A 16,666-nucleotide genomic window follows, 5' to 3' on the forward strand; every position below is an offset into this window, starting at 1 on the left:
TTGTCTGTATCAAAGCCAGGAAAGGGAGTGACTCTAGTTCTTTGTTTTAGGGGCTCTTCTACAAATGATGAAAAGAGGAAAAGAGCAGTGACTTTAAAGAGCTGTGGTTAAGATGCTAAAGATTACTTTTCTATGCTTTTATGTGACTGGAGAGTTGCAGAGGCCTTTAGAAATCCTTTGGTCTAAGTTCATCTTAGCGGTAGAGAGCAGAGCCCCGGGGACTGCATCTGGAATCCTGATGGTTAGGTTAGTGTTCTCTCTCTCCTGTCATTCCTCTTCCCTGTCTGTGAAGACAGTACCCAGCGCCCAGCCAGTGAAGGCTGCAATGGCGTGCTCCTGGGTGCAAAATACTTTTATCTGTGTGTTCTATCCTTTTCCTTCCCTCCCTTCAGTGGTAGCAGGTGCCCTTACTGATCATGGGACTCTCAGCTAAGAGAGCTGAAGAAGAAAGATCTAAGGTACAGCTTGGTTTTTCAAAGCCTGACAGCCACCTTTTCATGCCACACAGATGACAAAGGAGTAATACTGTCCAAATCTGCTTCCCCACACCTGAACTTTGAGAGATAAGAAAGCTCCCCAATGGAACTTTTTCTCCTGTGCTCTCACCACTTTCTATCTGGTATTATGGTCATTTGTATGCAATTCATCTCTCCTACTAGACTGTACACTCCTGGAGGGCAGAGTATATTCTTATTCATGTTTGTATCTTCTTCCTGTTGCTCCTGGCACCTAATACAGTGCCTTGCACACAGAAACAATAAATGATTGTTGAATGAATGAATAAATCTGACATAGAAGAAGGGGGATGGACTTAGGAAGTAGACAGTTCTGGGTTCAGATTTTCAAGCCCTGCATCTTCCAGTTAAAGTTATTAACCTTCTCAAGCCTCAAGTTTCCTCATGTGCAAATTAAAGATGATACTAATAGGAAAAAAAAAAAGTAAATCTGATTGTGTTGTTCTATTGCTGTTTCAGCTTGAAGTCTTAACTGATGTCCTTTACGTCAGAGAAGTCAGAAGTAATGGAGCAACATAATCAAAGTCTACCGTCTGTTTTCGAGGCAGTCACATTATGGAATGTTCTAAGACATGCTAGGTTAGGAAAGGAAACAGCTGTATTTGGTGCACTTGAGACTTGTGAACTTTACTCACAAGTAATATTTTGTCAGTAATTGTGGTAAGAGTTATTATGTACTAGGTATAATTATTCTCAAATGTAAGTAAAATTGTTCTAATATATGGAACAGGCAGCAAGACAGAGGAAATCTGAAATTCTATGCTTATTATCTAGATTGGTGCCACCTGAATGTATGTACTTTAGGCCAGATTTACCATTTTGCAATGTAGTGTAACAAAGCTTGAGATATTCTTGGTGTAGTGACACTACAGTGAATAAGGCCATTCAGAGAATGGGCTGTTATGCCTTTGTGAGAACTTGTCAGTGAAGCCTTTTGGTTTTAAGCCATATTTACCATGAAAATTCTAAGAGAGTAGCCAAACTGTTTTGCTCTAAATATAGTCTGAGGACTGAGGGGCATTCAAAGCCTTAGGGGTTAGCATTGTGAACTTCAGTAACCACAGTAATAATTACCTTTAGGACATAGATGTTAAAGGGATTGATCACTAAGTTGGTACTGAGCTCAAATTCTCTTCAGAATAAATTCTTTGATAAAAGCTGTTTTTGCTTTCAATTGCTTCCCTCTGAAGCTGGGTGAGGAAGAGTAAGTGGGTGGGCAGTCCAGATCAGCTAGCTCAGAGTTCAGAGGTTTGACTGTGGCTTCCCTGCTGTGTATTTGGTTTGCTGCTTCCATTTACGGAGCAATCTTGGTTTCATCTGTATTAGTTCCCATTCAACATTAGTGCCTAGTCAAAAAGTGAGTCAGCTTAACAAAAACTGAATTTGCTGTTCTCCAGCAGAGCACCTTGTGTATAGAGGTTGAGAGGACTAGGAAGGTGCCAAGCTACACCCTACTACATCATCCTCTCCAGCCATCTCTTGTGTTCTTGGTTCACTTTTAAACACGCTGTGTTTATCAGTCCCCACTTTGTTACTGACCCAGGGGACATAGTTAATCTTAAATATGATATTTTAAGTACCATATACTCTTAGGTAAGAGACTGGCACTTGAACAAGGAAGGAGCTTGCATCCTTCATGTGTTTTCACAGCTCAGTTCATTCAAATGGATAACTCTGAAGGAGAGGATATAACAGGAAATCAAGTTCTAGAGTCTGATCTTATCATTTGATCTGATCAGCAGCCTGTTTCACAGACTGGATGCAAACCAGGTGAGGGTTGAACTCAACAGCCCAATTAAAAGCAAGTTTGGCTGCCACTGCATCTAATCTCTAAGAGACCTGCAGGGCAAGGCTAGTCTTCTGGTGTAAGTCTATATAAAATACTAACTTTGGGGAAGACAGTAGTAGGACTAGTCCATGTTAATTGGTAATTTTCTATTTTACCAGCTACAGTAATCAAACATAAGGGCATTCTTGTTTTATCCACAACCTACTACCTTCCCTCCCTCACCTATTTTGAAGCCAGTACTACACATTACATATGTAATATTTCTATAAGATAAGGTTCTTAAAACACACACACAGTCCCAATATCATACATAAATTGGTAACTACTTAGTACTAAATAGCCAATTGGTGCTCTGATTTGCCCCACTGGCTCAAGTTTTACAATTTGTTCACATCAGGATCCACCAAAGATCTGTACATTCACTTGAGTAGTCTCTTTTAAGACTCTTAATCTACTAAATTCCCTGTTTTTTCCTTTGCAATTTATTGAAGAAATGGTTTCATTTGACATAGCAATCAAGTCATTTGTTGTGTAGAACTTGTAGTATTCTGGCTTTTGCTGACTGCATCCTCTGCCATAAACTCTTAAAAAAAAAGTTTGTGATTTTACTGTGTACATTCTCACCCATCACAATGCTGTCTGATAAGATACTGTTAGATCCTTTCTAAGTTAGGTAAGGGAACTAACTTAAGTACTTGCCTAAAGCGACATGCAAGTTACAGGATTTGTATTCAAGTCTGGTGATTCCAAAACCACTACTTCTAACCACTACTTTATAAAGTAATTGAGATATTCATATTTACTGTGGAGGTTTTCTTCTATAAAACTTCATGAGCCTGTTTTATTATATGGAGAAATATCTAGAATTTCAAAGGTGTCATATTCTTCTATGAACTACACAGTTAATTAGAATCAGTCAAGTGTGCCCTTAAATGTTGCCTATCTTTGACAAGTTTTAAGTCAATTTTTAATCCAGGGTTAAGTGGCCATCTACAGACCAAGTAAGGTTTGTATGACATAGTGGCTAAAAGCATAAGCTCAGGGGCACCTGGCTTTGAATCCCAGTTCCTTCATACCGGTTATTTAAACCTACTTCCCTCATTTGTAAAATGGAAATTAGTATTTGCCCCATGAGGCTACCTTGAGAATAAGAATGAAATGAGAATGAAATGAGTGGCTCATCCACAGTGACTGGCCTAAAGTAAGCACCAAATACATTAGCCCAAAGGAATACCTGTTCTGTAATCGTGTTACTTAACCAACTAGTGTATAGCTTTGTGGTTGAGCCATTGTCTGACTCTTTGCAACCCCATGGACTCTATCTATAGTCTATGGAATTCTCCAGGCAATTCTACTGGAGTGGGTAGCTGTTCCCTTCTGCAACCCAGGAGCTGAGGGGGTCTCCTGCATTGCAGGTGGATGAGCTACCAGGGAAGCTTAAGTGCTGTGGTTGGCCCCTGTCAATACCATTCTTGCTCCTACTTTTAATTCTTGGTCTCACTGCTAAAGTAATGTAGCACAGTCCCAGTTTTCAAAAACCACCAGTAAGTGCCAGCTGACAAGTTACCTCGTGTGTTACCAAATCTGACTCATGATCTGAAGATGGCTTAGAAATCTAAAAGTTAAAAACGCCTTCAGGTGAGTCCCACGTGCACCTGGATTTAGGAGTTAAAACCACAGGCTTTGGAATCAAAATGAGTTTGCAAATCCCAATGCTACCGCCTATTAACTGTATTAGTTTCTTAAGCCTGAGTTTATCACTGAAAAAAAAGTGAGCAATACTTGCTTACAGAGATAGAACTTTAAATAATGTATATAAAGTACCTGGTATCCAATAAGCACTCCCAATTATATACACAAACATTAGGAGAAACTATACAAAGGAAAAGGAAATTAAAACCAAACCAGTTGATTTATCAATCAGTTCTTTCTGGACAAGGAAACAAAATCTTACTGAAAAGGTCTTCATGTTTAAACATAGCGTGAAAGAACTTTTAGAACAAATTTTTCATTGATAATAAAATCAAGACCCCTTTTCTGAATTCACAGGCTGCAGACTGGTATTTTTCCATTTGGGGGATGTGGGAAGGTTAGTATTTGGAAACTATTTGGTACACAATTCTCAATTCAATATGTAGCTGCATTTTAGTATTATATTAAAAAGGAAGCCGCACAGGACTTACATGAAGAACATTAATGTATTTATTTGAATTGTAGATAGTCTATCACCATGGCTAATTATATCTTAAATAAGATGTTTTCCCTGAGGCTATAAAAGAAAAAAGGCTTGGACTCATTACATCCATTTAATACAGTGACCAAAGAAGCCACTAATCTTCACATCAGAAAAGGAAATGCTCATGGTAAGCACACTCATCAAGTTTGAGGGAGAAGAGCCCACTGCCGTAAAACCAGTGGTAGTCCCCTAGAATTGTTGGAAGTACTGATTGACTACTCGAGTATTCTTGCTCAGGAAATCCCATGGACAGAGGAACCTGGTGGGCTTGCAGTCCATGGAGTTGCAAAAGAGCCAAATATGACTCAGCATGAGCCTGAGTTGACAGGATGACGGGGTGATTTTGTTGAATGTTTACAGGTTTAAGTCTTTCTGGAAAAAATGTCAAGTCATGAAATGATGTAACTAAAGACCAACTTTTCTCTTGCTTAAGTGGAAGAGAATTGTGTTTTTAAAATACAACTCTACTGTCAGATTTATTAAGGTTGGGAAGTTTTCTATACCTGCTGGGATCTGGCATGAAGCTTTAAAGAGAGATAAAAATATATATAAATAAAAAAAAATAAAAGAGGAATAATCTGACTAAGCTAAATCCACCAAGTGTAGCTGTATATTTAAAGACTCAAGTAGAAAAAGTTCCTCTTGCCTGTTGATCAGAGCAAGTGGCAACCATACCTTTGAAGAGGGGAGCAGCGTGTGGACGCACTACTCTCTCTGCCTCACCAGTGGGTCTGCTATCCTAAGCTGACTCTCCACTCACTGCCTGCTAAATACAGATTTTCCACATTTGAACTTCCTTCTACTGTGCAGAACATCGTTCTTAGCAGTAAAAATCATAAAGCCTACTTCTGTAGTAATTCACTGATGGGCACTTTGTTTTCATTTTCATAAATACAAGTGTACTGCATAGGTTTGTATATATTGAACGTGTTCTCCAAGGAGATCTTTAAAGAACTATATATCTGTTACGAAATAAATTTTAATTTCAAATTGGAAATGTATTTTCACCCCTTGTCAGCATTTCCACTGCCTAACTGCATAATTTCAGATGTAGTAGTATTTTTTTTTTAAAAAAAAACATTGGACTTTTAATATATAAGTAGTATAAAAATTAGATTATATTCGCTCTTAAAGAGTTTGTCCAAAAGTTGGTTTGGTGAAGATCCCAAAATGCAGCTAAACTAGTTCTCTCGTTTGCTAATGACAACTTTGCCAGGGGAAGTTGTTGACTTTTGACTCTTTGCCCGTAATGCTTTGTCTGTCATTTGTGGATGTAAGACTCCCCACAGCCATGCTTGTTCCCCTCTCTCCTTTGTTGAATATGAAGGGAAACTGAACAGTCTCACAGCGCGCCATCAGTGCTAACTCAGAGCAGTTTAAATCTTTAATGTGAACAAACTGTGTAAGTCTCCCATTCACTTGATTTAATACTTAATAGGCTACCGTTCTCCAACCATGTTCCATTTTTTAAAAACTTTGCAAAAATGGTGTGAAGAGTTCTCATATACCCTTCACTCAGCTTCCCCTAAATGCTAACGTTGTATATAAGCCACTGAACCATTTTCAAAAGCAGTAAATATCAATCCAGTACTGTTAACTGAACTGTAGACCTTATTTGCCTTGTGCCATTTGTTCAAGGAGTGTCTTTAAACTCTTCCAGTCCTGTGGCTACTGCTGGGTCTTCCAGATTTGTGGACATATTGAATGCAACACCTTGATGGCATCATCCTTTAGGGACTCCATCGCATCCACTAGCTTTATTAACAGCAGTGCTTCCTAAGGCCCACTTGACTTCGCTGCACAAAATGTCTGACTGTGTGACTGACCACACCATCGTAGCAATCCAGTTCATGAAGATCTTTTTGGTACAGTTCTTCTGTGTGTTCTTTCCAGCTCTTCAGCATCCACTAGGTCTCCACCATTTCTGTCCTTTATTGTGCCCCTCTTTGAGTGAAATGTTCCTTTGGTATCTCCCAATTTTCCTGAAGAGATCTCTACCCCTTTCTGTTGTTTTCTTCTAGTTTTAGACACTGTTCATTGAAGAAGGCCTTCCTGTCTCTGTGCTGTTCTTTGGAAATCTGTGTTTAGTTGGATATACCTTTCCCTTTTTCCCTTGTTTTTGCGTCTCTTCTTTGTTCAGCTCTTTGTAAAGCCTCCTCAGATAACCACTTTGCCTTCTTGCTTTTTCCTTTGGGATGGTTTTATTCGCTGCCTCCTGTATAATATTATGGACCTCCGCCCGTAGTTCTTCAGGTAAACTTGATCTAATCTCTTGAATCTATTTGTTACCCTCACTGCAAGAGCTGGACTGTAAAGAAGTGAAATGAAGTCAAAGTCGCTCAGTCGTGTCCAACTCTGTGACCCCATGGATTATATACAGTCCATGGAATTCTCCAGGCCAGAATACTGGAGTGGGCAGCCTTTCCCTTTTCCAGGGGATCTTCCCAACCCAGGGATCGAACCCAGGTCAAGGCAGATTGCCAAAGAATTGATACCTTTTAAGTGTGGTGCTAGAGAAGAATCCTCAATGTCCCTTGGACAGCAAGGAGATCAAACCATTCAATCTTAAGGAAAATCAACCCTGAATACTCACTGGAAGGACTGATGCAAGCGGAAGCTCCAATATTTTGGTTATCTGCTGTGAACAGCCGAATTATTGGAAAAGTCCCTGATGCTGGGAAAGATTGAGAGCAGAAGGAGAAGAGGGCATCAGAGGATGAGTTAGCTGGTTGGTATCACTGATGCAATGGACATGAGCTTGGACAAACTTCAGGAGATGATGAGTGACAGGGAGGTCTGGCGCACTGGAGTCCATGGGGTGCAGAGAGTCGGACACGACTGGGTGACTGAACAACATTTTTGAACATATGGCATATGATTCCTTTAAAATGCAAATGTTCCTGTAGATTTTCTAAATTAATCCATAGTTACATACAATAGCTCTTTAAAAAGATAACTGGCTAAGAGGGCTTTGTTAGACACTTAAACTCCAGGTGAATCTATGGATGTCAAATTCAGCAAACTGATTGTTCTAGGTAAAAAGTACTATTTAAACACTCAGATTAGTGGCTATTTGATTTAACACAGCTACAATTACTTAATTATTCATTCTGTTTATTGAATTAAAAGGGAGTACAAACAATTGGTTAAGTGCTATGCACTGACATGGAAAAGGTGTATTTTTAAAAAAAAAACCCAGGAAAGCAAATCAAAGTTAACATATTTCAGTTGAACAAAAATTTAAAGACATTTAATATACTACACATTTATAAAATAAAAGTTAACAAAGGGTGTTTTGTAAATAATTAGTAGAACAAATGAAAATAAATATACCAGAGACCTGAAGTTTTTTACGCTTTAATGAAATAATAAAGCAAAAAAATTTAAACTACTAAATATAATCTGAGAGGCAGTTAAAAACAAAAAACAACCCCCCCAAATTTAAGAACACAATCCTTTGAAACATTTAATCAGTCCATAGCAAATAATTATTACATACCAAAAGCTCTAAGTGTTAACTAGTTCCACCACAATGCCATGTAAATCTTGACAATTTAGGAAATCTTGAGATCAACACTTAAGTTCTCTTCTTGATCTCTACAGCTTGGTTTATAAATACACACATGCTTTTGTGGATCTATTCCCCTCGCCACACACACACATTTTCAAGGAGCCAATAAAATTTTTTCCACCTGTGCCTAAAAATGTTCCGATTCAGTTTTAGCACATTGACCCTGATGATGAAAAGGTTTTAAGTTAAAGATGGGGACACAATTTCAGTCTTATAAAAATATACCAATATTAACCAAACCTTAATTCAGAGAGGGCACTTCACATGTGCACGAGACTTTCAGTAAAATTGCTAAGAACCCAGAACAGCTGCTTCTAGGACTTATTAAGTACTCTCTCTCTTTCATACAGATACAACACACACACACACATTTTTATATTATTAGTTTCATTAAATCCAGGCTATCTGGATTAAGCAGATAAAGGATGTGATGGGTTTTGTTTTTGCAACTATAGGGCAGCTACTATAACAATAGCTTAACAACACTGGAAATTTTCAATTAAGTTCACCCTGTTTTTAGAAAGTGTCTAAGTGTAAATGCAAATTCACCTCTTCTCTTAAAATTAGCAGTTTATATTAAATCAGGTATGGTTTTTGAAATGGAAGTAATGTTTTCGGGAACAACCCCAAAAACGTTGCTAAAATTTAAATGAGAAAGTAAAACAAAATCAAGATAAACATTTTAGATATGGGACAAAAAGGATATTAAGAAAAATGTCTTCTTTCCTCCCCATTCAAAAGTAGTCATTCTTCTGCTGTGAAAGAAACTGATATGGATATTTCCCTTTCAAGAGATGTTAAGATATATTTACCAGTGTGAGCAGAGGTGTTAGGGTCAGTTCTTGTGTGCAGGAACCTAAAAAAGAGAATTTCAAGATGGGGAGGGGTGGGGAAAAAGGGTTTTCTATTAATGTCATGGAACGCCACTCTACAGGGACAACACTCCTAATAATAAAAATCACCAAATTACTGCTAGGGTGATTTCAGATTCATAACATTTTGACAAGTTATTTTAGTTAAAAGTTAGGTAATCCCTTTTTGTTCTCCCACCCACTAAAATGGGCCAATTAGTAGGGGCATTTGCAAACACAATTTCCTCTGTTTAAACTACTTACCTGGTTAAATAGAACATTTACCTGGCCAGTAACAGAAGTGTAGCTAGCATGAACACTAATAAAATACAGAAATAAAAACTGAGGGCGTCTTCCCTCCCAGCTAATTCCCTATTCTTAATTCACCACCCACACACCCATTTTAGGAACCCCAAATCCAACACTGTACTATTAATAACCAGTTATTTGGAGGAAAAAGACATTTAATTCCATACATGCTCTAGCCCTTGATTAACGGTTAACAACAAAAACATTTTCAAGCACATGGAAATGAGCCTACTAACCTGATTTTTGGAGCCAAAATTCTCCACTCTATTTTGATCTATGTGCAAAAAGTATTGGTACTTTTCAGTTTATACATTTGTTAGTATCTTGCAGCTGGCTTGAAAATACTCTCACCTCAAGCCTAGAGAGACTACAGCACAGTCAGAGGTTTCACTTGACAGCTATGAGTTGGACCATCCTGTCATCAGGTTCTTTGTACCACAAAGTCTTAGGTTTCTTCATTTATTTCACCTTTCTAGCAGTCACTGCACGGCACATGCATGAAATAGACGTTTACAGCAAGTTGGCACCACCAAGTACCAGTATATGTAGGAAGCTGCCAATTAAGACAGACTTGGAACACAAACTCACCTAGCTGCTACAGAAACCTTTGCATAGTTGTTACTCCGTTTTATTGGAGTTATGTTCTTGTAAAATGTGCCTCACTTTGCCTCCACTTTTTTAAAGTGTTCTTAAACTGTACTTCAGAAGCACTCTGAAAACTCAGATCTAGGGGTGGTTGGGTGAAGGACAGTAGACTCTGAGTGCCAAATTGCCCCTGAACGGGCACAAATCCCAGTGAATGTTACAAAGGTACCATGGCACACTGTAATGCAATTTGTAAACAGCTGTGGAGTTTCTATGCCCACATTTTGTTAGTGATGTTACCATAGAGATTGGGGTAATTAATGGCTTCAGGGTATACACGAATCACTTAAAATATGAATGGATTTAACTGTACTGAGGTAAACAGAAGTTGCCACTTAATTATATACAGTTACCAATGAAGATTTTATTCAAGCTTAAAGTAAAAAGTAATTTTAGTTAGGAAAAATGAAGTACCAGATAAACTGTAACATATAGTTATTTTAACTTAGAAATATCAAAACAGGAATTCTTGATTCTCTAAGTGGTGGTCTCTGCAAAATGGAGCTTAAAGAAATCTTTTACATTACCAATTTGATAAAATAATCTGCTGACCACGATCTGTCATCTCCTCTTACTATGAGCTTCTGGGAGAATCCGAGCTATTTTAAGGCCAATTTGTGTTTTTCTTTCTTCTCCCCTTCCCTGACTTGACCATTTCTCCCTGCTACCCTCCTGTTAAAGGCCCCCCACCCCCATCCCACCCACCAAGGAAGAACTCCTGACATCCAAGCCTTTCTTCTCTTCTTTGTGGATCCTGAAGAAGTCTGCTCATGGTAAATAATATAGATTTGGCTGGGTCAAAAGCAAACAGCGTTAAGACTTTTTCTTCACCAGAATCTTATTTTGGAGATATTCCCACTCTTCTCAATGTAACAGCTATGGTCACCACATTCATCCTCTACTGAAAAGGGGAGGGAATTTCAAAGGAGACTAAGTATGTTGTACTCAGCTGTTACGGGATTTTAAAAGCACAATGTGAACATCAGGCTTTTGGCGTATTTTAAATGTGAAATTCTCAAAAGTGCTTTTCCATGAAGGAAACCTTTCCTTAAACTAAACAGGGAGGGGAGAGGGACACTACCCACAGCACCAGTTTAGAATGAGGTTCAGTATGGCAATATCTGAAAAACTGAGGAGAAATAGTCTTTAAATTTATGTATCCCTATGTCAAAATATTAAGGGCAATTAGAGAAATGATTATGAGGTTTTAAACCCAGTTTAAGTATGTTTGTAACCTGCTGAATTCTTCTAACAAGCTCAGTTATACTATAAACTTCCAAAGTGGTTATATCTGCTGATTTCTACTCTCTTGCTAGATGACACCAAAATGATTCCCCAAATTGAGAACAACTTGGAACAAGCTTTGTTGAAAACTTATACGGACTACTGATCTTTCATATTGGTACAAATTAAAAATTCTTTTTGAATCTTAAATTTCTTCAAGATCAGGTACTGATGTTCCTTCGGGAATAAAACAAAAGGGGGAAAATCTTCAAAGCACTACTCTGAATTTTCTGTATAATGTCCTTCCAAGTACTGTTTCTGACCATGTCTCATGTGGTATTCCAGAAGAGCATCAGTTATACTGCATATCTAAGTCATAAAGGAAACTCTTTTTTAGCTGGTTTAGATTCCAAATGTATACAAATGAAGTCACTTTAATCCTATAAATACTTCTTAATTTATTTTTAAAAAATTGTGCTGTTAACCCTTTTACGGGGCAACAAGCTATGTGAAAAGTACAAAACTTTTTGTCAAATGTAATATTGAGAGTGCTTTTGACATAGTTCACTGGTTTATCATCTGGATCAGTATATACTGCGCAACGGGCAAGGCTAGAATCCATGAACCAAGCTGCAAAGATCTCAAGCTAAATAAGGCGGAAAGATTTGGAGAAACAAAAGAAGGAAATTCTTTCCTATCCAATGTATACTCTTCAGACTAATGCACTCTTTCTATCAAGCCTTCTAAACTGTTAAATAAAGTTTTCCAAACAAGCATTTAAACTTCATTACACAGAAGAGCAACAAGAATGGTATCCTGCCAGACAAAAGGCAGGAGGGAAAAAAATATATATACTGAGTTCAATGGGTAAGCCTGAATGTAGCACAGTTCTTCACAACCGATGGGGGGATAATTCAACATGGTGTCCAACAACGTTCTAACGACGTGCTTCATCTCAACTGGTTACTATGAAGCAAGGTGTAAATGTTTGGCCCCAATCGGGCTTCAGAAATGGTTCTTTTTTCATGACGAGCATGTCAGTCCAGCTATCAATCATGTTTGTTTGCACCAAATCCCAAGCCATTAAAATACGACTAATTTTAAGTTAAACAGAAGTCGTCTGCTCCAAATTCGCCATCAACTATCCATGCTACTGCATTCCTCTGAATGAAGACAAGATGAAATGTGTATTGGGGGAAAAGAAGAAGAGGGGAGGGGGAGAAAAAAGTTATCAGTTAGAAAGTTTTGAAATTAGCATCAAGACATCACAAAATATCTTAACATTAAAAAACAATCACATCAAGGCAAATTCTTGGTATTTTCATCATGATCATTAAAACTGTGTTATCACATCTTAGGCTACATATTACAGTCTAAACCCATGATTATTTTGAATACTGGAGAACCCAAGTGAATAATCATATTGGAATCTTATACTTTAAAAAGAAATCTTGAAATAGTTACTCAGAGTGGAAACATTTTTATGGTAGTTTTCAATAGAAGAGAAGAAAGAACATCTGGCAGTCCAAGGTAGAACTGCATTGTGACTATGTACTGGGTTGGCCAAAAAGTTTGTTCAGTTTCCCAATTTTACAGAAAAATCCAAATAAACTTTTTTGTCCAATCCAATATTGAATTCTTTTAGTGGTTCAGTTTGAAACTTTGCAATATTACCCTACTCTGTGTGTGTGTGTGTGGCGGGGGGAGGGGGGAAGGACAATGTGTTAACAGCTCTACTGATATAATTCACATACTCTACAATGCACCCATTTAAACTGGACAATTCAGTATTTATTAGCATATTCACATAGGATTGTACAACCATCAAGGCAATCAATTTTAAAACATTTTCATCACCATTAGAAGTCGCTCAACAATCCTAAGCAATTACTAGTCTGCTTTCTCTATAGATTAGCCTATTTGGGACACTTTCATATAAATGGAACCTAGTAGGTACTCTTTTTTGTCTGGCTTCTTTCATAGCATATTGTTTTTAAAGTTCATCCATGTTGTAGCATGTATGAGTACTTGATTCTATTCCATTTTATACAGTCCTCAAAAAAAAAAAAAATGTAGTATGGATTGCTACTTATAATAAAAGGTCAGTGATTCTTTTTTTTGGAACTTAAGTATTTTTAGTTAAATGACTTATAGTATCTTAGGATACATATGGTTTTGGAATGCCATTTCCTTAGCTTCATCTACATTTTTCCCAAATGTCTATTCCAAACAGATATTAATTAGAAAACATGTTTTCGAGCAGGGGAAAAAGAACTCAGAGGATACCTTAATAAAAAGCATGGAACCAAGTATCTGGTTACAAAGCAGTTGTCTTCCCATTGTAGATATAAGTGAAAATCTTTTAGTGCTATACCTATTTGCAAAGCACAACTGAACATTGCTTAATTTGACCCAGTTCTTACAACTGGACTAAGTTTGTCTCATCCACCATGAGTATCCACAATAATTAAATTACAAATAGCACTGCAACTCTTATTCCACTGTAGTGGAGGCACAAACATATCCTTAAAGCTACGTCTAAAATAAATCTACTTACAAGGTAAATCTGTTACTATATACCTAGTATTTTTCCTAGTTCTTTGTATCAAATGTTTATTTGAAGAAATAATTTCCAAAATGACTAATTAAATTTGAAAATCACATATAATCTCAGTTATAGATCTCTAAAGTATCTATGAGTAGGCCTTGAAACCTAAAAAGGGACAACACACACACACAACAGGAAATCAATACAAGATTTTTGTTTTTAGCTAATTTCAGAGGTATGTTAGTGAAATCATGTCATGTAGTGATCTACAAATACAAAAATGCCCTAGAAGCTTCTGAATAACTCAAGAGTAGTTTTCCAACTTCTTGAGCTGTGTACTCTACATGCTTTTTACCCTTGTCTTTGGCTGTACATCCTCACCTACCAGTGAGATCTGGTACAGTTCGTACCATACAGATAAAAGCACAGAGAACATGCTTTTAAGCCATTCGTGCTACCCTGACAACCCTCCTCCTCTGAGCATAACTGAGAGCAGCTGGTCATCTTTCTTACTAAAAACACTTAGGTGGGACACACTGTGAACAAAAAAATCTGTTTATCTGTTTCTAGGTAAATTATTCCCTTTTAAGCAAACTAAATATTTTTGCTCTAAAAAAAGAACAGGTAAGTCATTTACATAAAATTTCTCATTATCTCTTCTTTCTAGCATATCTTGCTCAATTAAGCTATGTCCTTAACTGTTAGCTTTCTGGCTTTGGGCTTTTTTCTGGTATCTGAAAGTAATGGAAAACACCTTTCAGACTTAAGATTTGAAGACCTGGTAGCACTCTACAAGTTAACTAGTCTTGCCACGCTTCAGTTTTCACACTCCAGAAATGAGGACAAACACACTTCTCCATTTCTCTTACAGGGCTATAAAGATGTTCTGCAAGACAGTGTCTATAAAGGGCCTAGCAGGTTACTAGGCACATAGGTACATGATGAATTCTAGTTCCATTCTCTTTCTCTGTCCATCATGCACAGTTCATGCTAGTGTGCTATATGGTATTAACAGATACTCATCTGTAAGGATAAAACCATAAGCAAGATCATTCTCAGTTGTTCAAATTTCATATACTAGCTAGTTTTCACGAGCACAGAAGTATAAAATACTTCTTGTCAATGAAGGAAGATTTTTACGAAGATTTTGAAAGTGGCAATACTAACTTGCCTGTAAATGAGGTGGCATATTCCTGCGTATTCTCACCACTGTCATCATTAAAACAAACAAAAAAATACTGTTGCATATTAGATTAATTAAACTCCTGTGCAGTGAGATATAGTGTACAATCTTTAAATGAGGGAGAAAATCTATTATATCCTACACTTTAAAGTACCGCCCAAAAGTGCTACAACTTAATGATAAATTAAGGCAAGGTTTCATTTGGAAAAAAACACAATACTGTATGACGGTTACCTTCAATATTCTGGTGGTCTATAAAAGGTGCTGGTCCCCATATCCTAACAGTGCCGTCATCTGAGGCGCTGGCCATCATGGATGGAATCTGTGGGTTCCAGCTCACGCAGTTGACTGTACGTGTGTGCCCTGTCAGCTCCGCAATTGGCAGTTCACTACGTTTGTGCCAGATGTAAACCTTGTGATCTGAATAACAGTAATTCAGAAAAAAGTTGGGAAAGTATAATAGATTAACAAAATTGACTGATTTTAAGTTTACTGCTCATTACAGAACATTTAACGTATCAGACTTGAAAGGACAACAAAAACAATGTGAATAATTTAACATATTATTTTTTGAAAAATCCATTTAAATTTTAATAAAATACACATTTTCCCCCTGTTAAAAATGACAAACCAGCTTGCAAGTCATCATAGAATCTGCAATATTCTGTAATACATAATGTATAATCACAGTCAAGACCTTTGAATATAAAGAAATCTAGGATGAAGATAAATTCTATGGAAATGAGAGGTGACAGAGAAGCAATGTATCCAAATTCAAATATGGCAATTAAGATGACAGCTAAATATTGAGTGCTTACAATGTTTTAGGTGCTAAATAACTATATTATTTAATTTTCACCACCATCAGGAGGTGGTGCTTATCCCTTTTATGGATGGTGACTGATGAACTGCAAGTGTAAGCAATCTCCTCATGGTTAACAGCTGGTAAACGGTGAACCTGGGATTGAAATCCGGGACGTCCTGCTCACGTGTTTACTTGAGAGGCTACCCGGCTGTCCTACAGCTGTATCATGATATGACTGTGTGTAGTCTATTTACACTCTCATTAGTGCCCATAAAAACCAAAAACCCCAACAACTTTGTTTCTTTGGATAAACTAATCTTCAAAAACAAAATGAAACAACTGTCTAGTACAGAGTAGTGGTTCAGAGTAAGGGCTGTAGAGTCAGACTACTTGGTCCACATCCTCCCTGTGTTCCTGACCAGCTGTGTAACTCTGGGCACATTTCCCACCCCCTGCAACTTTTCTTCTTTAAATGGGGAGTCATACTTACCTCATCATATTATGAGGATAAAGTAAGTCTGTATATGAAGAAATGTTTTGAACAGAGTCCAATACACAGTGAACACCATGTATTACCATAAAGAGTTAACTAAATGTAAGTGATGGTTCTTGAACAGAGGGCAGAACCCCAGGGTGAGTTAGAAAAGTGTCCCATCTGAAGAGCTGTCACTCAGTTACATACATGATCAATGTGGGAACTTTCAGCAGATGTGCTGCCAGAGAGTGGTGAACAGGTAATCAACTTGTGGTAAAAGAACATACCCTGGTTTCAAAACTTACAAAGATAAAAAGTTGGAACCACTGTTGAACATTTTTTTGTGTATGGAAAGCAAAAGCTAAAAGGAACTCACTGAAGTACTGAATTTATCTTTCCTAGAAGGTATTCGTTGTTCAGTCATTTTTAAAAATAATTTTCCTTGAATAAAATAAAACTAACAAAAGTAAAAAAAAAATGCCCAGACTAGCTATGCTTCCCCTTGGACAGAGCAA

General features: G+C 37.4%; 1 protein-coding gene across 2 annotated transcripts in view; it reads right to left on the reverse strand.

The window, feature by feature from the left end:
- Positions 1 to 10,260: 10,260 nt before the first annotated feature.
- The window catches only part of WDR26 (WD repeat domain 26), a 37,104-nt gene continuing 30,698 nt past the window's right edge, over positions 10,261 to 16,666 (reverse strand). For both annotated transcript variants that reach the window (XM_010852851.1, XM_010852850.1), the window contains exons 13-14: positions 15,106 to 15,291; positions 10,261 to 12,303 (exon numbers count right to left, since the gene is read on the reverse strand). In XM_010852851.1, the coding sequence (XP_010851153.1) occupies positions 12,278 to 12,303; positions 15,106 to 15,291 (212 nt within the window). In that variant the 3' untranslated portion in view covers positions 10,261 to 12,277. The remainder of the gene's footprint in view (positions 12,304 to 15,105; positions 15,292 to 16,666) is intronic.

This window comes from Bison bison, unplaced genomic scaffold (assembly GCF_000754665.1).
Source record: "Bison bison bison isolate TAMUID 2011002044 unplaced genomic scaffold, Bison_UMD1.0 scf7180017864317, whole genome shotgun sequence".
Classification (NCBI taxonomy): Eukaryota; Metazoa; Chordata; class Mammalia; order Artiodactyla; family Bovidae; genus Bison; species Bison bison.